The sequence below is a fragment of the Molothrus aeneus genome, chromosome 12, assembly GCF_037042795.1.
Source record: "Molothrus aeneus isolate 106 chromosome 12, BPBGC_Maene_1.0, whole genome shotgun sequence".
NCBI lineage: Eukaryota > Metazoa > Chordata > Aves > Passeriformes > Icteridae > Molothrus > Molothrus aeneus.
This window is the reverse complement of record NC_089657.1, coordinates 4,940,165-4,963,762: the sequence shown is the minus strand read 5'-3', so window position 1 is coordinate 4,963,762 and position 23,598 is coordinate 4,940,165. Positions and strand designations below refer to the sequence as shown.

The 23,598-nt window shown below is 47.1% G+C and overlaps 1 protein-coding gene across 1 annotated transcript in view; it reads right to left on the bottom strand.

Moving 5' to 3' along the window:
- Window positions 1–307: 307 nt before the first annotated feature.
- The window catches only part of FRMD4B (FERM domain containing 4B), a 78,095-nt gene continuing 54,804 nt past the window's right edge, over window positions 308–23,598 (bottom strand). Inside the window, exons 12-23 of the mRNA XM_066557962.1 lie at window positions 14,609–14,685; window positions 14,066–14,204; window positions 13,437–13,578; window positions 13,174–13,307; window positions 12,964–13,083; window positions 11,513–11,741; window positions 8,823–8,879; window positions 7,215–7,362; window positions 6,150–6,275; window positions 4,263–5,068; window positions 3,570–3,702; window positions 308–2,035 (exon numbers count right to left, since the gene is read on the bottom strand). Coding sequence (XP_066414059.1) covers window positions 1,915–2,035; window positions 3,570–3,702; window positions 4,263–5,068; window positions 6,150–6,275; window positions 7,215–7,362; window positions 8,823–8,879; window positions 11,513–11,741; window positions 12,964–13,083; window positions 13,174–13,307; window positions 13,437–13,578; window positions 14,066–14,204; window positions 14,609–14,685 — 2,232 coding nt within the window. The 3' untranslated portion in view covers window positions 308–1,914. The remainder of the gene's footprint in view (window positions 2,036–3,569; window positions 3,703–4,262; window positions 5,069–6,149; window positions 6,276–7,214; window positions 7,363–8,822; window positions 8,880–11,512; window positions 11,742–12,963; window positions 13,084–13,173; window positions 13,308–13,436; window positions 13,579–14,065; window positions 14,205–14,608; window positions 14,686–23,598) is intronic.

The following is a 23,598-nucleotide window of genomic DNA, read 5'->3' as shown; positions in this document are numbered from 1 at the left end:
AGAAGCATTTTGAACAACACAAGGACACCTCTGTCTCTGTAACATGGGAGGGATGCTGAGAGAGCCCAGCTTGGCTCCCTCGGTACAGCTGATGGAGAAGCAGAAATTCTGACCTGATATTCTGCTGTTTTGGATCTCTGACCTGCCTGGGGCCAACCTTCCTTCAAGTGAGACCACTGACCCTCTGCACCCCAGCCAACACCACGGGCCAAAAGAAATCAGAGCACAATGATTATCCTCAAAGCCCTGAAATAACACACACTGCACTCTCCCAAGCACTCAAGGAGAAACAGGAGGAATGCTGAAGTGGTTTTGGTAGCACACTTTTCAGTTTATTGACCTATACAAAATAATAGGTCTAAAAAATTCAGGAGTAGTAAAAGAATAAGCAAAAAGAGCTCTCGCATTTCTAGAAGGCTATACAAATATGCAAAACCAAGGAAATAAGTTATTTTTTATTTTGTTTTTGTTCGTTTAATTCCAAATTGCGACTCTAATAATACAAACAACTAAGTACCAGCTTAACAAGTGTGTCCTTCTGTATATATTACATGCTCTGGAATACTGGTAAAAAAACGTCAAAAAAGTTTATCAGAAACCTTTCTATTCACAATATGAACAAGGAGTAACTAATCTTCTGTATAAAAGAACAAAAGAGCACCATTTCTGGAATCCTGAAGCACAGTACAGCTGAGAAACGAGAGAGATTTTACCATATGCAGACGAATCATCAGGAATCGGGCAGGATAACCCTGTGCCAGTTTGTTCCTACAGATGGATGACCTGAGGTAGGTTTATCCCTCTTAAAACTAGACTGCAGTCACATGTTTTCTTCCTACACAAATGGTTCTGTGAAAAGGCTGTTCTGTCACTCAGTGACTCTGCAACGCACCTGGCAGTTCAGGTGACTCGTGGAACAATCCTAATGCCCCTCATTTTAAGGCACCCACTTGGCTGTTTGTGTTTGCATCCACCTTAAAATACTGGCCACTGCTCCCAAATTGTTCCCTGGGGCTCCCCACTGTGGATCCCTGACCCACTGTGGCACAGCAATGTGTCACTGTCACCGCTGAACAGGGGCCACTATGCAGCCACGGTGAAAATTTGCCTACTTCTCCACACAGTGAGGTTGTACCATGGAAAGGTCATTAAATGGGCCATTATTAATTATGTTTTATCATGGAAAAGAGAATTCAAAGTTCACTCCTTCTGTTTCCAAATCCACAACTAGCTATTGGTTTTACACAATGTATGTGTCAGCAAATTGTTTTTCTTTCCAGAACTTGCTTGTGATGCTAACAAACACTCTTGACAACACTCCAAAAACTGGACAGACTCATTCAAACCTCTATAATAAAAAAAACTCCAGCCTTCCTTCAAGTAATGTTCCAATACTGATTCAGTCATCCTTTGCCTCACTCACACACACAGATCCATCCTTCATAAGCCTATGAAACTTCTTCCAGGTCCTCATAAGCCATGGTAGAATAAATTTTCATTTTTTCTTCTTCTTTCAGACATCAGACTTGTGCTCTTAAAACTCCTGGTTTTTCCATAAGAGTCTCCTTTTCACATTTTTTATTTTTTTTTTCTCTGAGGTTTGCCTTCAACACCTTCCAATCTTCCCAAAAAGTGCTTGCTAAATATAAATACTTCAACCAAGTGCTGCATCTGCTCGTCGATGAACTGTGGCTTGCCCTGGGCTGTACGGATTCACAGAGACGCCATTCGTGGTAAGACTTTGTCAGTTGGCTACAGTCCCCCTGAATGCTGAATTCCACCTTTCCCAGCAGAACCAACAGCCTGCTGCTTCTTTTTGTTCCTTTTGCGAGTTCCACCCGAGGTGGGCCCCGGAGTGGCGGCGTTCTGTGCAAGGCACGCAGGGGTAGGAGGGAGTGAGGGGCGGCACGGGGGCTACACCAGCGTCCCGGGCTTGGAGTCCTCGTGCCAGAACAGCCTCTGCTCACTGCTGGGCAGCTCTGCCTCCAAGCCATCCTCCTCGTCCCCTCCCAGCTGGCTCGGCTCCACGTAGGTCCTGCAACACAGACACAGCACCAGGCTCAGCTGAGGGTCCTCCCCAGGCTCTGGAATTCATGCATCTCCCTTGGGCTCAAGGTTATGCTGGTTATTTTGAGTTTGCCTCCAAGCACAAACCCGTTTTTTGTGCTGTAATCAGTAAAGTTGTGTGCAAGAGCAATCTTAGCTGCTCAAAGCTGCCATAGTATCACAGACTGGTTTGGCTTGGAGGGACTTTAAAGCTCACCTTGTTCCAACATCCCTGCCCTGGGCAGGGACACTTTCCACTACACCAGGCTGCTCCAAGCCCCATCCAACCTGGCCTTGAGCACTGTCAAGACTGTTGGGTGTACTGATTGCTTGTTTGCCATGATCGCATTAAAGTAGAAAATAAAGCAGATGAACAATCAGACAAGTGATTAAGAATGTGGAAAATTAATAGCTAATGAACCTCATTTAGATAAAGCTGCTAATACAAGCAGAATTTTCAAAGCTCAATTATGAGAAATTAAAAAATAGTAGAAACAGTATTTTTAAACACTGTTGCCATAGATATTTTAAATCACTTCAGTAAAACAGCCCATAGCACTTAGCTTAGAAAAAAAAGGATCTAGCAGCAGCTTTTATGTATTCCCTTACACTTTCATTTATTTTAAAACAAACAGAATTAAAAATTCAGTATTTTCACACAAGTCGGTCTGGCAGCAAGCATAAACTGCAACCCACAAAGCAGGAGGCACACGTGGGGTACTTATTACACTGAGCATAAGTGTATTTAAATGTGATGGCATTTGTGGGGGCAGAGTCATTCCCCAGGGCAGGAGCTTTCTGTCCTCACAGCCAAGTGCTCTGCAGTGGGGGGGACACATCCAAAATGCCAGGCAGAAGCAGAGAGAGCTGCAGGATTTCCTGCAAGGACCAAGCAGAGCCTGGGCTCTCTGCAGCCCTGGGGAGAGCCCCCACAAGCAGGGGGTGTCAGCAAACAGCAGCACATCCCCCATGGCTCCCAGGTTCAGCTCTGCCAAGGGGATGCACCTGGCAGAGGTGGCACCACCTCAGACACGAGGCTGGAGAGGTGTTTCCTCTCCTTGCTTTCCCAAAAGTTTATCAGCACAAGCACTAAAGCTTCAGCAACCCAACAGGACTGTGTCCTGGGAAACTCCTAATGGGGTTCAGGAGAGTTCCCCCCACCAGAGGGACTGAGCTCACTGTGAGCTCTGCCTGCAACACTGCCCAGAGCATCACAGCTACCAGGGAGGGCAGGATGTTTGATTGTTTTGCACCAGCCACAGGAAAAAGTTGTGCAACCAATGAGTTCATCCTTGACTGTGACTGAGTTCATCCTTGACTGTGACTGCTCCCCACTTCCTTCAGTGCTGGGGTACAGTTAGTGGTGGAACAGCTCATCTGCTCCACACAGAAAACTGCCCTCACAACGTCAATTTTATAAATACTTTTCATCCTGGCTATTTGAAATCAAGCTGATTTGCTCAGATTTAAGAGCCAGTGACATGCAGGAGGAAGGGCAGAAAATCTTCATGTATTCTACTCACCTGCTCTGCAAAGGAAGGTTGCCATAAACATTCCCATAACAGCTGGTGTAGGAGGAATGAGACAACGTATCGTAGTCTGAAAGTCCCAGTGCAAGGGGGGTTCTCCAGTTCCCAGCAGTGTTTGTAGAAGATGCTGCAATTAAAAAAAAGGATTACAACAAATTACACCTTTCTTCAGCTATATCAGCTGAGGAAAACAAGAAAATTCTCATCAGCAATCTCTATGGGGTTTTGCAGGACAAAGGCAGACAACGCAAACACAAAATATGATTTACAAGCCCTGTAGGGAGGCAAGCACTGTACAGGTGGTACTCTGGAGCTCTTAAAGTGCTTTCTGACACAGTCAGTGATGCTCACTGGGCTGTATTTTGGAAGCCATCACAGCCACTGCATTTACATGGCATGAAGCTTTGTATACTCCTTCTAGTTGCTAAATATACCTGTCAAACTCAAATGCTCTTTGAACTTTTCTGGGTTACTGTGCTTACACAAAGAGCAAAAGGCTGATTTACCCTTAGGAGAAGAGAACAAGCAAGACTTTCCTTCCAAGAACAGAACAAGATCCTACTTGGCTCCTCATCCACCTTTCAGGACAGAGCTCTGCTGACATCACCGAGGCAGTGACAGGGGGCAGAGCTGACAGCACAGCAGGGGTTTACAAAAGCACTGGGCACAGATGAAATCAGACCTTACCCGAAGAGAAAGACGACACCCGACTGCTGGGCGAGCACGGCGTCTGCAGAGCAGCAAAGCCCAAACTCCTCTGAGATCCTCTGTCAGACTCAAAGCCCGCCTGCAGGCTGTGACCCTGCTCCTTCTGGCTGGAGGCACGCTGGTACCAGCCCCGGAGATGCTCTGCTACTAAGGCCTTGTGAATGTTTTTGGTTATGTGCTCCGTTTTAGCAACTTGCTTCCTGGGGAGCCTGAGGGTGGCATAGGGGTTGTGTGGGACTCTGTCCACCTCGTCCTCGTGGTAGGAGCGGAATTCGCGGTACCGCTCGTAGCCGTAGTGCGCCGACGAGCGGTACGAGGGGTTCACGCTGTACTGCCCCTCCGTGTCACTCTCATAAACGTACCCCCCGTTGTAATAAACGTCGGGCTCAGTGTAAGGGCAGTACCCAGGAATGTAGTAATTAGAGGAAGGCTGCTCCTGATTTTTGTGGAAGACAGCGCTGCGGGCGTCCTTATGTGCCAGGTTTGGCATGCTCCCTGAACTTGCTGCGGAAATGTTGTGTTTCTTTGAGCGCCTCCGGCCCCTGGTCCTGTTGTCGAGGGTCTGAGTGGTGTAATAGGGATTGGGAGTGGGTGTCACGCAGTAATACTCTGCACTTGACTGGCTGGTGTAGGATGATCCATCGTCCAGGATCTCTGTGCTGCTGCTCCGCTGGGACTTGCAGAGGGAGAAGGCTGGCTTGTCAGCAGGAGCCTCGGACAGCAGGTGTGTCTGCGATTCCAGGCTTCCGCTGCGCTGCCGGCAGTGGCGTGGGGAAACATCTGGCCTAGAGCAACGCAGATGTTGGCTGGTTAAAGGCAAGTCTCACACAAATAAACACACAGAGCATGCAAGGACAGGTCAGCTGCCTCCCCAGCCCGAGCACAACGCAAATCCTGCCTTATGTTTCCACACAGAGCATTTGCAACGCACAGGACTCAGTTTGGCTGAATTTTGTATTGGCTGCAACAGCAGGAGATCTGCCTTATAATAATCTGTCAGGCTGAGCAAGGTTAATCTGTGACAGGGACACACTGAGCTAAGGTCACAAACACACATTTGGCAATGATTTACGGGAGGGCTCCCTCAATCACCTGCAAACCTACTGCTATTGATATGCTCCATGAAGCTGTTCTAGCTCATAAAGTGACCAAATGCCATAGATACACCCAGCCAACACTAATGATGGAAGCTGTCTGAATCCCAGTAACTCTGCTTGCAAACAGAGAACTCTCCATCAGTAAACATCATGTAAACATCGGAAATCTCCATCTCCATTCCTTTCTAAAAGGAATAGCCTAGACAAGTAATGAGCTTGGAGCAGAACATGCAAAGATGGGTTTCCTTTGGAACTGTCTCTCACGGCTGCATTACCCCACCAAACAAACCTTGAGCTTTTGATAACATTCTAAGATTCTTAGCATCTCTCCTTCTCCACTGTGGATTGGCTTCCCAATATAATATCTCTAACCAACATTCTGAAAGCAGTGGGAATCCTTACACTGGCTACAGCTGCTAGCACCAGATCTGACATGATCACACAATCACCTGCAAACCTACTGCTCTTGATGTGCTCCATGGAGCTGTTCTAGCTCATAAAGTGCTCAAATCCCATAGATTTGGGCTGGAGACACAGCTGACACTAATGATGGAAGCTGTCTGAATCCCAGTAACTCTGCTTGCAAACAGAGAATTCTCCATCAGGCCTCACATGAACGATGTCTGCTCTGACAATGTACCAGCTGAAACACTGATACCCCACTCTGGGAAAGCCGCACAGCCAACAACCCTCCGCCCTCTTAACACCATTTCCTTTCACCCTTGTGCTTCCCCAGGGATGTGTGGCACCCAGAGCCCAGGTCTCTTACTGCAGGTGGCTGCTGCTGTAGGCATTGCGGGTGAGCACGGGGGTGGTGGGCATGCTCCTGCCGCCCTGCGGCGGCGCCGGCCGCTCCAGCGCGCGGAACGGGCTGCTGTGCGCCGAGAGCACCTCCCTGCAGCAAGGCACACAGACACAGTGAGGTTAAACATCCCCCCCACATGTCACAGCACACCCACCGTGGGCAGCTGAAGTCTTGGAGAAACAAAAGGAAGGGCGGAATGTCGCCCTGATTTTTTAAGATGTTCTAACCTTTAGGATGTTTACATTCTTTCTCACACGCTTTCTGTAAATAGCTCATTGTTTTGCATTCTTTTATGGAGGAGGAGAAATTTGATGGGCTGTTGGTTTGTCCAGTGTCATTGGAGAGGTGGCACTGTCACCTCCAATCCACTGTCACTTTTGGAAAACTATAAATGTTGGAGTCAGATAATAAACTTCCTTTTTTCTTCACCTGCAAACCTACTGCTCTTGATGTGCTCCATGGAGCTGTTCTAGCTCATAAAGTGACCAAATCCCATAGATTTGGGCTGGAGACACAGCTGACACTAATGATGGAAGCTGTCTGAATCCCAGTAACTCTGCTTGTAAACAGAGAATTCTCCATCAGGTCTCACATGAATGATGTCTGCTTTGATAATGTACCTGCTGAAATACTGATACCCATCAGGAGGGATGGGTAGGGTTTGGTGCTGCCTGAATCTACTAAGCACAGTCATCAGGAAGATGACAAGTTGTTAAATGAACACTGAAAAAACCCAGAAACTGACACAAAGAATGACAGCACAAGCAACTCCTGAAATGCAGCCCTTGCTATTATATTTCTCACCCATCTCAAACGTCTTCACAAAAACTACACTGCTCTTTGGTTTGAGATACTCTGTCAACTGCTTATACACACTTGTGTTCCTAGCCAGGAAATTCAGCTCCCATCCCCAAAGCCTGTAAGGCCAGAAGAGCAAGGAGGCAGTGGGCTCTGCTGGAATGCTCAGCAGGGACAGGATGCAGCTCATGGCAGCAGGTGCAGAGTGCAGCAGCAGTGAGATTTGCCTACCTGGAGTGTCTGCCTTCCAAGAGCTGCTCGTTTATGGATGACTTCCTGAGATGAATTCTCTCCACGCCAAGGGACTTTGGCGGGGGAAGTCTTGGAGAAAGCTGTGCAGAGCTGGGTCTCTGTGCTGCTGCAGGAAGTGATTCACTGACTGTTGGAAAGGAATATGCACTTTGTTAGAGCAAAATCCCTGATATTTCTGCCCTGTGTGCAAATCTGTGGCCCCTAAGGAAGAAGCACTTTGCAGTACAGAGACAATGACAGGAGCTGTGGACCTAGAAAAGATTTCCTGCCTGCACTGAGCTCTCTCCACACAGACAGGACATTGTGGAGGCTCCTACAGATCCCAGCAGCACCAACTCCTATGAGACTACACCCAGCTTGGGGCTATGCCAGATCACAGAATGGAACTTCCTGGGAAAAGATCTGTTTGCAGAACAATCCTTTCCAGAGCCAAGCAGACAAGCTCAGCCTCTGCAAAGGCCAGTTCTTTTCCTTCACCTTCCAGCTCTTGAAAATGACATTTTAAGAATTAGTTTTGAAACACAACCTGAAAGAGACTGACTTCAAAAGCGACTGAATGAGCAAAGACAACTGACAGACACATTTGGCTGAAGGCAATTGGGAAGATGCTGGTTTGATCCTTGTTCTCACTTTGCTTAGGGCACAACCAGGTTCCGACAGAGCCAACAGGAAACTCCAACTAATACATATAAATGCAGGATGAGCATCACAGAGAACACGTTCACAAGCCTGGCTCCACTTCTACTTGTACAAGCAGGAATCAGGTGTAAATCCATTTTATGGCACCACCTGGTTTGTACAAGTCTAAAACTGGGACAAAGTGAGATCAGAATCAGACCCAAACCGAAAAGTGAGTAATGATTTAGATAATGTTTGTCCCCAAATGATGATTATCCAGTTTAAGGGAGAGGCAGGCCAAGTCCTTTCCACCTTGTGGAACAGGGTGTGAGTGTGTCTGTGGGTGTGTGTGTGAAATGAGTAAGCTGAGCAAACACCACCCCGTGCAAGATGCAAGCTCACCAGGGAACAGATAAATGTAAATAGAGCGTTAGTATCTGTGACTATTGCACCTTTCTTTTTCCAAGTTTTATGGTAGCTGTGAGGGCAGAAGGGCTGGGCTAATTCTCCCAATTTGTAAGTCCTTCAGTTCTAGGCCAGGCCCTAGGGACAATGTATTTGACACTCAGTGTCCTCAGCTTGCAGGTTGGTCATGTTAAAACCAACTTCCTTCTCTAAAGATGACTCAGGTCAGCTCACAGAGCTGCAGAACCTTTCAGAAACTAACCCATTAAGAGGAATGACATTCCTGAGTAGCTATTTTTTCCTCTTCTGTAAAGTAATTTATCATCAAAAGCCACCAAAACTACAGAATAATATATTGACTTGTACTGGAAGGGACCTTAAAGCTCATTTCATTCCAACTCCCTGCCATGGGCAGGGACACCTTCCTCTAAATGTTTTTGCTCAAAGCCCTGTCCAGCCTGGCCTTGAACACTTCCAGGGATGGGACATGCTAAAGGACATTAAGTCAAAGAAACATCTCTGAATGGACAAACTTATTGGGGAAAAAAAGGATAAGCATCATACCATCATCATAGGTGGTTGTGTCTGACAGGGAGCTGCTCTCGGACGGAATTATATCATCTGTGAATAAAAACAAACACTTTAAGCATAAAAGAGCCAACATCAACTTACAAATATCTTAGTACAGTTTATTTTCTAGAGTTTCAGAGCCAGCTGATACTTGTAGCGCTGCAATCCTTATTCTTTAGCCCCCACAGCCTAAAGACAGCCTTGGTACATCATCACTCTGTGTGTTCACTGCAGTTCAGCAAGCGACCCAGGTAATTATCAAAGGAGATTTTTTTTTTTTTTAATCTGCAGCAGGAATCAGGCCAAGATTTACAAAGGTGTTTTCCACCCCACTTCGAACAGATCTCACAGGGTGTTTTGGTGCTTCAGGAGGAGTCAGGAGCCTACAAAGACATGTAGATCTTGGCTGTTAGCAGCTAATCTCCTCCAGGTACACCTGAAACCCCACCAGGTAGGTACAAAAAGCCTTTTAAAATTTGGCACTCACTTTTGAATGTTCCATCAGCACACAGATCCTGTTTCAATTAAATTAAGATCAATCCAGAGTAATTCCACTGATTTCTATCAAGGTATTGCAAATTCCAGCAACACAGATAACAGGAACTGTTCCATGGGGGTACTAATTTTTTGTTTCTTTTACATTTTGTTGTTTATTCACAGCACTTCACTGTACCTGTCTCACCTTGATGCTACACAATGAGAAGCAGCCTGTCCTCACTCAGGTTTGGAGCAGACCACCAGCAGCAGAGAAATGAGGCTGAACTAGAGATAATTAACCCACGGACAGCTCAATCCCTAGGCTGGTTCTGACAAGATTCAGCACTGGTGGGGTAAAAAACCTCCATGAATCTTCAAGCATGAGAGAAAGGAAGCAATGAACAATGAGAGTGGCAGCCACTTTGTGTATGACACCTGCCTGTGCCCCCAGCCACCATGAGCACGTGCAATGTGCACTGCTCCTGCTGTCACAGCCTGCTGCCAGGAAAGCTCTGGTTACAAGAATGCAGTAAAGAGAGCAGCTGTTCAAAAACAGCAAAAACCAGGCCTGGCCCCTGCCCTGGGGGGACTTGTCAGACCACCGAGGATGGGCTGAAGCCCTGCTTGCAACCTGACACTGGGAAAAAGCTCCAGGGGAGCTGATTAATGTGGATCTGACCACAGGGTGGTAAAATATGGAACTGGGCCCAGAGTGGGGAGGAACAAAGCCTGCTGAGGAAAAGAAAAAAGCCAGCCTAAAGCTACAGTGCTGGATTCAGGGGGGGGTGTGCAATGCTGACATATTCAGATATGGTGACATATCTGAATTTAAATCCCAGGTCTGTGCAACTCCCTGCAAAGGAGGAAGAAACTCTGGGCTAGAGAGGGAGGAAAGGGAAGAGAAAGTAGAACACGGAAAGCAATCCAATATGTCCTTCACCTCCTATCCCTTGGGGCTGGGATGGAAACAGCTATGGTTTGGTTCAATAAATCAGTGGGACTATTTAACATATTACTTGCAACAAGTAATTCCCTGAACTCACAGACTCGAGTGACTCATCACTGCTCAGCCTCCTGAAACCCAGACCGGGAGAGCACTGCTGGTGATGGTGACAAGGTTACACATAAAATCAATTACTGAAGCAGGGCACAGCTCTGCTCCAGGTAAACAAATACACACTGCAGGCTGAGAGCCTGGCACTGGGAAGGGAATGCAGCTGCTTATTGCTGGCTTGGACAACAGAGAAAAACACTGCCAACAACAACAGTGGCACCCAACAACAACAATGGATGGATGGATCTCTCTGCTCATCAGCCTTCCTGGTCATTACCACACACCAGGTGCCCCAGGTAAGGCAGGATCTGCCACAATCAGTATCCACACTGGTGAGCAAGAGGCTGGAAACAGATGTTTCCCTCCCCTCTGTCAATCAGAAACAAGCTGGGCCACATTGAATGCTGATCATCAGCCTTTCAGAATAATCATTTGTGATGATGGATAGCCCAGTGATGCTGTGGTGTGTCAGGGGTAAGGATCCAGAACTCCTTCAACTGGCATGGATACTAACAGGCTTTCACACATGATCAACAAAGCAGCAAGAATCTTACTGCCCTTAGGAGAAACACACTAAGAATGGAGGGGCCAGGAGTATCTGCTTTTGCTGTGCTCATCAGTGGCCAATGGATTTAGTTAAAAAAATTGTTTGCTACTAACTGCATTCATAAACTCCTGAAGTTCACTTATGACTTCTGGGAAATCAGGAATGTTAAATCAAGAAGCAATATCCTCCATCCTGCAGAACACCCTGCCTGCTCTGTTTCTGCTGGAACTGAAGCTCCACGGGAGGGATGGGGGAGAGATGTTGCATGTGGCATCCCAGATGTACAACTGCACTCATCCCACCAGGAATTCAGGCATCAGAAAAGCTTCACCCAAGGTGTTGCTGCCAGCCTTTCTGTGCACAGCACCTTCAGCCCATACCTGGTGCTGGAACATGCCTGTGGCTTGCTCCTAAAACTGTGGCTACTCTGCCCCCAGCCTACACCAGTGCACTGAGTGTATCAGATGCAGCAGTTTCATCTTTTTCTTATTTAACTGCCTTGGAGAAGACAAAAACCATATAGAAAAGATGAACACAAAGTTTCTAAGTAAGCCAAATTACTCTTTTCTCCTCCTGTTTGCATCAGAACAAGGGGAATTCTCTCACCTGGTAGAGCCAGAGTTGATTTCTGGGTTGGTTTTTTGCCACACTTGATTCTATATTCATTTATGGAGTTTTCTATCTCTTGTAGCTTTTTCACAGCATCAGCATACTCTTGCTTTCTTTTCTTCTTCACGTTTTTGCAGAGGTCTGGCTCACTGGCAAGTTTCTTTGCAGCTTCCACCAGCTTTTGGTGTATGATAAAATTGCTCTCCAAGTCCTGCAAAGTAGGATCCTGCAAATTCATGAGAGAAGTTATTTGCTTGTACTCCAGAGAGAAATTATCAATGAAAGTCATTAATATAAAGATCTATTTTTGTGGTGAAGTGAAATCTTGAGCACAAATACAGAAATACCAAAGTACATACACAAGACAATCTCAGCATATGAAAGTCTTAGGTCTTATTTCTGACTAGGGTACAATTTTGAGATTTCTTGGGCAAGGTCCAAAGTTCTGAAGCATAACACATACTCTTAAATTCAGGTTTAGGCTGCTAAACCTCCTGCTATGAGTCCAACCCTGAAAACATCGTTCAAAATCTCTCCCTACTTCAGAGAATATAAAAATGGAAATTGGTATCACCATACCTACGTAAGAGGGAGTTTCAGGCTTTAATTAATTGTTTGTAAACTACTTTGAAAAGCTCAGATGAAAGGCACTGCAGAAGTGCTAAGCAACACGTTATTAAATCTGGTCAGCAGGATTTTGGTTTAATGGCATTTAAGCAGTCCACAAAATCACTTTGCTGCAGACAAGGAGCACACCAGCCCTATGAGGCAGGGCAGTGAGTTTCTGGTGAAGGACAGATGCCAAGTGCCCAACACCTACTTATTTGGATGATACAGCTTGTTAACAAATCTCACAAGGAATGAGGGGGAACGGAGTGTGTCCAGAAACTGCAAACATCTGAATTATCCTATCACTCGAGTCAGTCCCTGCCAGCAAAGTTCATTTTAGCTTCTTGAGCAATCCAGGGAGGTTTTACTCAGGTGGAATCTTCATTAAGCTACAGGTAAAACTCCTCCTCCTGTCACCTGTCACAAAACTATGCTCACAGACAGATGATTTTGCAAGGCGGATAGAGCACACCCCTGCCACATTCTGGGTTCTAACACCATCCCAACATGACACAAGTCAATGCTCCAGAAAAGCCACGGGCTGCCAAATAGCATTATGCACCTGATCTTCTCTAATTAGCAGTAAAATATCCATTAAAATTCATGCAGGGATTCAGGTTGGGTGAACTTAAGGCCTTTAGCAACAGCCAATTTCCTGGTCAGTTCAAAGCGCGGCTGAAAAAAGGGGCAGAACCCACCAAAATTTCCCACTCCACACAAGCAACTGCCCCAGCTGCCTCCTCCTAAAAGCCCCAGGGAAGAGCTGGATTATCTACAAGTGGCTTTGGCCACTGGTCTGGGCAGCCCAGCCCTGTGTGCAAGCAAGCTGCCGCGCTCACCTCCTCGCTGGGGAGCAGGTTGTCATCCAGCTTGAACGCCGTGCCAACGCGCCTCCTCACCTGGGGAGGCTCCTCTCCAGCGCCCAGGGGATACTCCTTGGGCATCTTGCCTGTCAGCTCCTGGGGAACAACAGAGAGGGCTCCAGGTAAGGCCCAGTGGGAGGAAAAGGCTCCCACCTGCCTGACCCCAGTGTGAGGTGCAGCTCTCACCGCCTCTCGCAGGCAGATTTTCTTCAGCTCCTCAACTTTCTGAAGCAGTTTTTCCTGAAGGAGTTTCTCTTTCTTCTTTAGTTCCATAATTTTCTCCTTCTTTTGTTCTTCACTGACCTCTGAGTCCTGAGAGCCTGGAAAACACATTCTGTTATCAGAGGATTTCCAGGTAAAGGCCATTTTAATTGTCTGGTAGTCTCATTTCTCTTTTAACAAACAAGCCCCATTAAACCTGGCTACTTCACATTTATGTGCAGTATTACCTGATGAGATCAAACTGCCATTGCTGGCCATAATAAGCTGGTTCTTGGCCTCCAAGGTCACCAGCTTTGACACTTTTGGAGTTCCCATCTCTGTCAGATCCATGGCGATATCATCCAAACTTCTGGCTGACGGAATTTTTGCCTGAAGGAGTTAAAAAAAACCCCAACAGCCTCATTGAGTTACCTCTAATTAACTTCAGAGCACATCACAGAAGATGACATTTCACACATCATCTCCCACTAAATTAAGGGCTAAAGCAACAGCATCACACAGGTGCTTGTGGTATTTAAGGGCTGTTTGGCATTCTCTTCCCCTCTCCCCCAAAACCTGAACCATCTCCCAGCTCAAAAACTCTGCAGCTTTCAAAACAAACATAGGAAAGGAGACAAAAGAAAAGGCAGATTAGACACCTAGACATGGGAATTCCCTCTTCCATGATTACACTGCCATAGGCCTTAACTGCAGGCAGGCTAAAATGGATCGAATACCAATACCACCACTAAGAGACTGCTCAAAAAGCTGACAAAAACAATTCATAGTTTTTCTCTGGAGAGTAGTTCATCTGTGGAAAAACACATGCTGAAAGGTGTTGAAACCCATGCTTGCAGTAAAATGCCTCATAACTTACTTTGCTTTGCTTCCTGTCCAAGTAAAACTGGTGCTGACTGATTGCCATCACCCAGATGGACTTGATCAGGGAAGTGTTTGCATACCAGGTCTGCACAACCAGCCCACTCTGACCAAAGGTCCTTCTTGACACTGAAATTCTGAGGAGGTGAAAAGAAATGCAATTTCAAGACAGGTCTTTGAGGTTTCAAGTCCACAATGCCTCTCTCTTAACCAGGTGAGGCTCAGTCTTTATTTTAGGGATGCAAAAACTCAGATTTCCTTCATCCCATCACCCAGGGCTGCTGCAGATTCGGCCATGACAAACAGTCCTCCCCCTGCTCCAAGAACTCCCTGAATGGACCCACAGGAATCTGAGAGGACACCCCGAGCTGTGACAGCCCCAGTCTGCCCCACCAAACGCTGGATCAGGACCAGTCCCAAAGCCCAGAGTAAACTCAGGGGTCAGCTCTGAGGCACCTCCCACCCCATCCACCAAGAGGTGATGATGAGCTCCCACTGTGGGCAAAGATGAACCCCGATGGCAGAACCTCCTCAGCCTCACCTGCGGGGATCGTGCACCTCCACAGCAAACTTCTTCTCACGGAAATACAGATTTTCCAGCTGTTTCCATTGAAATAGCTGGGAGAATTGGGAGAGAGAAGCACAACGTGGTCACTAAATCTCCAAACCTCTCACTCCAAGGTGATATCATTTCAGCAAATTACAATTCCTGTGGCATGGACTGAGCAATAACTACATTCGTAACATCAATTAAAAGAAGAACATAAGTATAGGATGCCCCCTCAGTAATTTCACACTCTTACAGACAATGTGTTGCAAATTGAGGATTTTGTCAGTGACAACATGTGCCTCCATCAATAGCACATTTAATTTCACTGCTAGAAGTTCCCAGAGATCTTGGCAGGGCAGCTAAAGTAATTTTCTCTCTGATTAAATGCAAAAAATCTCTTTACAAAGTAATTGTATAGACAACTATGGTCTACTTCCCTAGTCAGAACATCCCCAGGGAATGGCAGCAGCTTGGAAAAACCAAAATTTTTTTATTGTGAAGACACTGTGTGAGACATCCAGCATGACATTTTGGAGCAGAGGTACAGCATGTACAGAACAACCGCAGCTACAGGAGGAAGCCACCCCCAGCACATCCTCTTGCTAGAAACCCACATATTTCCTGCAAAGTGCCAGCTGGGAGAAGAGATCAAAGTCAGTTGGGGCTTGGCAGCTGCACCTGTGGGATCAGAATTTCATCTGAATTCGCTCTCCTTTTGCTGCAGCAGCATCGGCCCTGCTGATCCCCCTGGGGATGAGCCACTGGGGGCTGCATCTTCCCAGCCCAGCCTCACAGGCTTGGGCAGCACCACCGCCTGCCCTCTTCTCCAGCAGTGCCAGAGTGCCTGGATGTACATGGCATGTCCCCAGGGATGTCCCCCTGACCATGATGGGCCACACAGGTGCAGCAGCAAGATGGAGTTTACATCAGCTGCTCGCAGAGCTGCAGCCCGCACGGAGATCCTGGGCGTGCTTCCACCCAGCTGGGCAGGGATAGACAGGGTTCAGTGAGAGATCAGCCCTGGACACCAGGGATCCAGCCAAGGCACCCAGGCACTCACAGCAACTCCCTCCTTCCCCCACTGGAGCTTTTCCAAAGCCTCCAAGGGTGCAGCCACCACACCAGAAATCCCCAGGATACACAACATTCCCGCTGGCCTTGCCAAAACTTGACATTCCATGCTACCTCCCGGTACAGAAACACTTCAGGTTTTGTAAAAAATTACGTATCAGGCTGTGATGCATCTGAAACATTTCTAACACAATGAAACATAGCTCAGCACATTTGTGTATCAGGGGAAAAGTGGCTCTTTCAGCAGCCTCTGCCTCTGTTTAATTAAAACTTTCCTAGGACTACAACTGCCTATTAGAACCTGCCACAGAAAAAGTGAAGCCAAGTGGAAATGCAATTTACTAGAATTAATAAATTATTTTCTCGACGATTGTGGAAGTTTCCCTCTGCTGCTTAAATAAGTTTATGTTTGTCTCACAGCCCTCCTGCCCAGCCACTCCGCTGTCAGAAACGCCTCTTTACAACTCCGCATGAACTCTGAAAATAAATACATTTACAAAAACGCGAAAGGAGCCAACCCAGGCAGTGTGTCGGGACATTGAGCAATAGGTGCCCGTGGGTGCTCCAGCAGCGATCGATCCCAGCCGGGACCCCGGCACAGCCCCGGCTGCTCCCGCGTCCCGCACTCACCTGCCCGCAGCCCCGATCCCGATGCCGGCTCCCCGGCCCCGCCGGGCAGTGTCAGGGCTGGCATGGGCAGGGCACAGCCGTGCTGTCCCTCTGTCTGTCCCTCCGTCCCGCCGCTGTGCCGTGGCAGCCTCTCCTCCCAGCGCTGACACACGCCTGACATCACCACCCACCCGCTCCGCGCCGCGCCTCCCACGCCCCGCTCCCCACATCCAGGGAAAACCCGACCGCGAGCGAACGGGGAGGATTCCACCGAGGGGCTGCACCCCTGGCAGCCCCCCCCGGCTGCCTGGGGGGGCCAGGGCCGTGGGGGCTGCCCCGGGTCCCCGCGGTGCCGTGTCCCGGCCCCGGCAGCCCTGACTCACCCCCAGAGGCAGCAGCAGGTTCGACCGGCAGCATCATCCCGGCCGCCCGCTCCCACGCTCGTAAAAACCATGGGCGTGCTTCAGACATGACCTCTGGAGAAAAAACTGCCTCGCTGCGCCTCTTATCGTGGCGGGGGATGATTCCCCGTCCCCTTTATCACTTCCTTTGGGGTTTTCCCTCTCCGGATGTGCTCGGTATTCCTAAGGGTTGTGGGAAAACGGAGCACCTGTCCCAAGGTGCGGAGGGTCGTGTTTGGCAGGACGGCAAAACGCAGCAGCCCCAGCAACTGGAGCAGCCTCCTGCCCTGGCAGAGGGACAGAGGGACACGGGGTCTGTGCAAATCCGACACCGGGATCACTTCCAGTGCCGAGAAAAGAAGGGAAAAAAAAAAAAGCAAACAAAAAAAGAGGCGTTTGCATTTTTAAGAAAACCTGCATGGAACTGCCTCAGGATGTGGGTAGAGCTTTGCTCCATTTCCTCCCCACCCTGCGAGATCCATCCCAGCCCAAAAGGAGCTGACGGGCGCCCCAAGCATTCACTGCTGGGTACATTCAGCACTAAGACATCTCTGCCTCCTTGCACAAAGCCTGGGATAACTGCAGCTCCCCCCCTGCTGCTCCCATCCCAGAGATGGGAATTGTACCCAAGACACATCTTTGCTCTTGAGCCCTGAAAAAGTGCCCTCTCCTCCTCAGACTATCTCACTGAAGAACAATATAAGCTCCTTAGCTATCACCTCATCTGACAAACCCTCCTAACTCAGGTCCTTGTAAAAAAAGGCTGGTGATTAAATGAACAGCCTCAGAGTAAGTTGTGAGCCAGTAATATTTATACAGATGCAAATAAAAATAATCCTGAATGAAAGTATTATACCTTCCTGCCTAACACACTTGGATTCATGAAGGCAAGAGGGAAAAAATGGACTCAGTACAAACAAGGACAAAGCAATAAAGTAATAAACTTTTATTCAACTGAAATTTTTCTAACTCGTGGTCAAAAGGCAACACTCAGGAAACCATCAGTGCTCTAGAGATATCCTGCTCCCTTCAAATACTCTCTATCCTGTACAGACATGTTCCTAAATAATTCCTAATTTCAATCTTACCTAAACTAAATGCATATTTAAAGACAAAAGAGTGGTAAAAAAAAAAAATCTGGAAGTCTGGAACTGGTTTTTGAGGGCTGGAAGAACAATTAGGAATAATTAAAATGTTTTTGTGGAAGTTTTGCAATGTATGTTCCCTTTAACCAGATGATTAAGTCCACCTGAGCTAATTAATGTTTTCTTAATAGCCTTCCCCATCCATGTAGGTTGTCAGATCCTTAAATGCTCCTGAAAACTACTGAGCATCCCAGGGGCTGCCTGTCTGACTCTGAGTAGAACTTGGCCTGGTCAAGGTTGTTTTTCTGATTTTTTTTTTTTTTTGTAGAAGGCGGAGGTGCAGCTCTGATCACATCTCATTACCCAGGCACCTCTGTGCACCAGCCAGACTCCTACCACCCAGCTGCTGCTTTTCCAGCCCACGAGTTTAGGCTTCCCTGTATTTCTGCTGTGATTCAATTGCAGATACCAGGAAGCACGGGAAAAAGGAATCACTGTCCTTCCTGCACAAAAAGAACCATAATAGTCTAAGGCAGCCCAAGAAGACATGGCTGAGTGCTGAAACACCTTAAAAGCAGCAGCTGGTTTTTCACCTGGCTGATCTTGCATCTAGTTTTGAATAAAATGCAGGTTTGTCCCAGCCTGGGGGGAGCAGGAGCAAACTGGCTCAGAAAAACGGCCCTGTCAGGATTGCAGGCAGGAGCTGGCAGAGACCCTGCCCAAAGAGACAGGCAGGAGAGCTGCTCAGGCTCCTGGCTCAGTATTGCTGTGAGCCTGATGGATTTTGTTGAAAAACAATATTTTAGTATTTTTTTTACACAGTTTCTTTTTGCAACAAGGTGTAAATGTGGAGAGCAGCTCAGCGCAGGGGTTGTGTGGCCACAAGCTGCTGCCCCAGCCCACTGTGCCGGAACTGTTCCCAAGGTTAGTGACAAATTCTGACCAAGAGCTAAATGACCCAAATCTCAGGCTTTCCACCCAAGAGGTCCTAGGTTAAGGTCAGCATGAAGTGCAAGCCATGCCACAGTGTTTGCAGCAGCCTTTCCCTCGGGAAGCACTTCCAAAGCACCTCGTGGTACGTGCAGTGCCTGCAAGGAGGCCCAGCAACCAGCACCTCAGGAACTGGCTGGGAACAGCAATCTGCAGACAAATCTGGCAATTCAGAGCAAGGAAACATAAAAGATTTCTGCCCACAGGAATGCACCCCACCCGATGAGGGAAATTACCACCCTGGCAGCAGGGCTGGGAGCAGGCTGCCTTTCAGCCCCTCCGCTGCACTCAGCTGTCTGGCACCCTGCCTTCAGCTGGAATCCTGTGTTTCACTGCTGCTGTGCCTGCCCGTGGAGGGAGGCACCTGAGGAGATGGCAGCAGAGCCAAACTGCCCCACCTGCAGCAACTTCTGAGGGAAGGAGGCAGACAGCTCCCACCTGTGCCAGCATAACTCGGCAGAGCTCACCTGCAGGCATCCTTCATCCCTTAAATATTAAACCAGTCCTCTAAAGACCTTTTCAGTCATGTATTTAATACTTTATGATGCTTTTGTGCCTGGTCCTCACTAGCACTGGCATCATAAGACTGAGAGATGTCTCAACATCAAAATACCCCAAAACATTTGTGTTTTGCAGCAGGTGATGTTCAAGCAACTTTTTGCACATCTGGAAAGATGCGAATTTCAGAGCAGCCTCATAAAAACGCTGTGGTTTTTTTTTAAGTAATTATGTGAGCTTAGTATCTTCTATCTAAATCAATGGCTTGGTGAGAAATAAACACCATAAAAGAAATCTCTGCCTAATTAGAGCAGCCTGCTGAGAAGGCTGTTCCAATGCTGCTGTGTTCTGAACTATTCAGCAAAGCAGGACAGCAAATTCACATGAAGTAAATGTTCTGCAAGGGAAAACCTTCAGCATCAACTCTTAGCATATGTTGACTTAAGAAAGAAATATCATAATACCTCCTCCTCACAGCTCAGGAGCAATGCATCCCAACACAGAGAAAGTAATGGAAAAGTGTCAGGATGCTTGCCAGGATGAACAAAGACCCCCAAAGAGAGTGGGAGAAATACAGAGAAATTGAGCAGCCAGGGGTCTGTTTTGGAAAGCTAAAGCCCTGAAAGTATTAAATCCAGCCAGGGATATTGTGAAGGTGATGAGGCACTGGCACAACGTGCCCAGAGAAGCTGTGGCTGCTCCTGGATCCCTGGGAGTGTCCAAGGCCAGGCTGGATGGGGCTTGGAGCACCTGGGATAGTGGAAGGTGTCCCTGCCATGGCAGGGGGATGGAAATGAGATGATCTTTCAGGTTCCTTACAGCCCACACCATCCTGTGTTCAACATTCCCCATTTCAAAATGAGTATATGCTAACAAAAACACTTCTGAGAACACAATGCAGTCAAGACATCAAGCAGTAGAAATTATACTCTTGGACATTTGAAACAATACCACAGCAAGATTAGTTCTTCTCTTCAGATAACAGAGTTAATTTATCACGAGGGAGTCGCCCACAGAAACACAATGAAGTGGGAGAACAAGTCCAAGAGCCAGCAAGCTGCCTTCTCCAGCCCTCAGAGGATCCTCACATATTGGCTGAACACAGAATAAACTCAACTCATGCCTCAATACACCCTCCATTAACAAGACTTACATTGTTTATCTCACCAGTGAGAAGAATGGGGCAGAGATAAAGGGAGATCTATTCTGGCTTGAAATGACAAACAAAGTCCTGGGACCTGTTTTATACTTTTCCTAATTGATTCAGAGGATGCTGGGGACAGGATCTTGGCATGCCACCTCACAGCAAGCAGAGGCACTTCTCCAAGCAGGAGGTGACTCTCAATATTAACTGCAACTGAAAGAGAATATGTTTGCAAAGCAGCAGGACTGCAGAGCTAATCCCAGGTCTGAGCTCAAATCTGAACAAGGGTTGCCAAATCCAGTCTGTTTTAATGCCCTGTGAGACTTCAGGATGATCATCAAGTGAGCTCAGTATAACCTCCAGCCAGTGTGGAGCCACAGCTTTTATCTACAAAGACAATTTTCATAAATGACACAGAAAATAATTCTCCCTTTTCAGTCTTTTACAGAGCTGGAGCACAGTGCTTCCCTCAGTGCCTCAGCTGGCACTCCTGGGTGATGGGAAACACTTGGGCTTTTCTAGAAACTGCTCCTGAAGCAACACAAGCTCCCAGGAGTGACTTGGAGCAACAAAACTCCCTTGTCCAAACCAGCTCAGGTCAACCAGCAAAATATTAATAGCTGGAGCCAAACCTCCCCAGCCAGCCCTGCACAGACAGACAGACAGACAGCCAGGGCAGGTTCTCCAGGTCCAGCCCCGAGTCACGCACTGGGCTCCCCTCGGCCCTGGCAGGGCTGGCTGATAGGGATCTGGAGATTGCTTCACCCAGGCCTCTCCTGCAAGTTCCTTCCTGTGAGGAGCTCTCAGCCTTGGACTCCATGCACTGGTGTTGATCCAATAACAAAATCTTGGGAAAACCACTGCGCTCCAAGGCTCGGATTTAGGTGTTTTTGCCTGAAGACCTACTTGGATGAAGCCAAAAGATTTCACTTTTTTTAAGAGGGTGGTTATATTTCTTTGTATTTAACTGATCCTCCGTTAATGGGTGCAACCAATGTAGATTTTATTTCTATTATTAATAGTAAAATTTTATTCTAAATATGGACTTGGCTCTTGCAAGATGCCTGTGATTCTGTGGTGAAGCAAACACATCTGACAGCACTGCAGAAAAGACAGGGAGCAGAATCAATCCCCCTGCTGTGAATTCACTGCAGCACAGGCACCAATTCCTGTTAAAAGCCTCCCATCCAAAATGCTGCAGCTTTCCCACCACAACCAGTGTCAGAGAGGTTTGCACACTCAGAGATCACTTGTAGCTTTAAAATTCAGGAAGGCCAACTTGGTTTTCATTAGACTTGGACTCAGCCTTTCCATCTTATTATTCTCTATTTATCTATCAGCTGCATGTATATTTAAACATCACCAACTGGAGAAGTGGAGCACAATGAGGATGCTCTTTCCCAGATGGCTGGGGATAAACACAACAGCAGCTTTTGATCCATGGTATAAACAGCTGGATAACACCAGCACACGGCAGTTGTGAGTTTGGCTCCATTCCCAAAAGCAAAGCAAGAAAATTCTGCTAAATCCAGCAAAACTAGCACTGCTACTCCAAAAGACAAGAATAGTTCACATGCCTATTCCCCTCCTGCCTGCTGCTCCAGAGAGACTCCTGGGAGATTCAGGCAAGCTGTCCTTCTCTCTCTGAAATACTGAAATACTCTTCTCTCTCTGAAATAAATTCTGATACATTCATAAATATGAACAAACAACAACACTGATTAAAAGGAATTTCTGCTTGCTGCATCACAGGCAGCAGGGCTGTAGCTACACTGAAATAAGCAGCAGTATCTCAGCATTTTAACTCCAAACCCAAGTCTGGGTGTGGGTGCCCCTCTAGACCTGATGCCTGCTTTTCCTCCCAGAAGTGATCTGATTCCAATCACTTACCCAAAGTGCTCTTTGTATTTCAAATCCTGAAACATTTTTCATATAAACAAACTGTTTGCATATTTACCCACTTGTTAAAGGCAATCATGGCTCAGGACAAGCTGTGGCTTACATCATTTTTGTCCCTTTGCACTGACACCAGGAAAATACTTAAGGACACTACAGCCATATCCATCCCCACAGTTTCAATGAGCTTTCTGTAATTAAACCTTCCACCTGCATTTCGGCTCCTCTCTCTCACCTTCCCTTTTAAATCTCTATCCTCTGTTGTATAATTATAATTTCAGTGAAGCCAACAACTATTCTCATTTCCATTGTAATGCATCCACTGCAGAGATGACCTCTGGTTTTTATTTTATTTTTCTTAAACACAACTCCTGCTGCATTCAAAGGCAATGCCTCGTAACTAACTGTAGCAGGGTGTGACTTGGTATCTGGGCCCTGCTGACCTTAAAAAATTTTCTTAATCTGCCTGGTTGATGTTGTAAACTGAAATCCCACAAGCATAAAAAATGCTTGGCGAAGCAATGCTTTCAGCCAGGCAGGCTCCATTTTCTTGGAGAGCATTGCTGGTCACAGCTGGACATCTTGGCTGCAGAATTAACTTTTCCTGGCTGGAAAATCTTGTAGATGTCGCCTAAAATCAGGGAAGTGCTTAAGGGCATGAGGACCTCCTTGATGCTCTCCTCCTTTGACATTCAATAGCTTCATCAAGTTGACTTGATTTACAAAGGGTTCCTCCTGTGTCTTTTAGTGCAGGCATGGGAAGAGACACCTGGGATAAAACTCTGTATTTTACTAAACAAAGTGAAGGAAGGACATGAGAGCTCACCCTTGGACACACAGGTACATAAATACACCAAAAGAAACCAAGTCATAGCCCGCTCTGGAAAAAGAGATGATCAAGTTGGAAGCTTGAAGGGGGGGATTACTCTTTAACAAGGAAGTTTTGTTAAGCTGTGCTTTTTGGCACCAATACACCAAACAATATCATTTTGCAAATGTAAAAATTCCCTGGCAGGGAGCACAACTTCATGTGAACTCCTGCCCAGATCATTCCCGGGGAAAGAACAGCAAACTCCCAGGTCCCCATCCTCTCATGGCTTACATGTTTCAGTAAAGACACACTGGGAAACAGTGGGTTGGAGAAGGAGAAGAATCAACTCCAGTACTTGGCATTTATTCTCAATTTCCCCTTAGAATTTATGGAAGCACACACTTCCACAAGCCTTCAATTTCACACGGTTCCTCTCATATTCTGCTGTTATCAGTGGAGCCTTTTATGTTTCATGC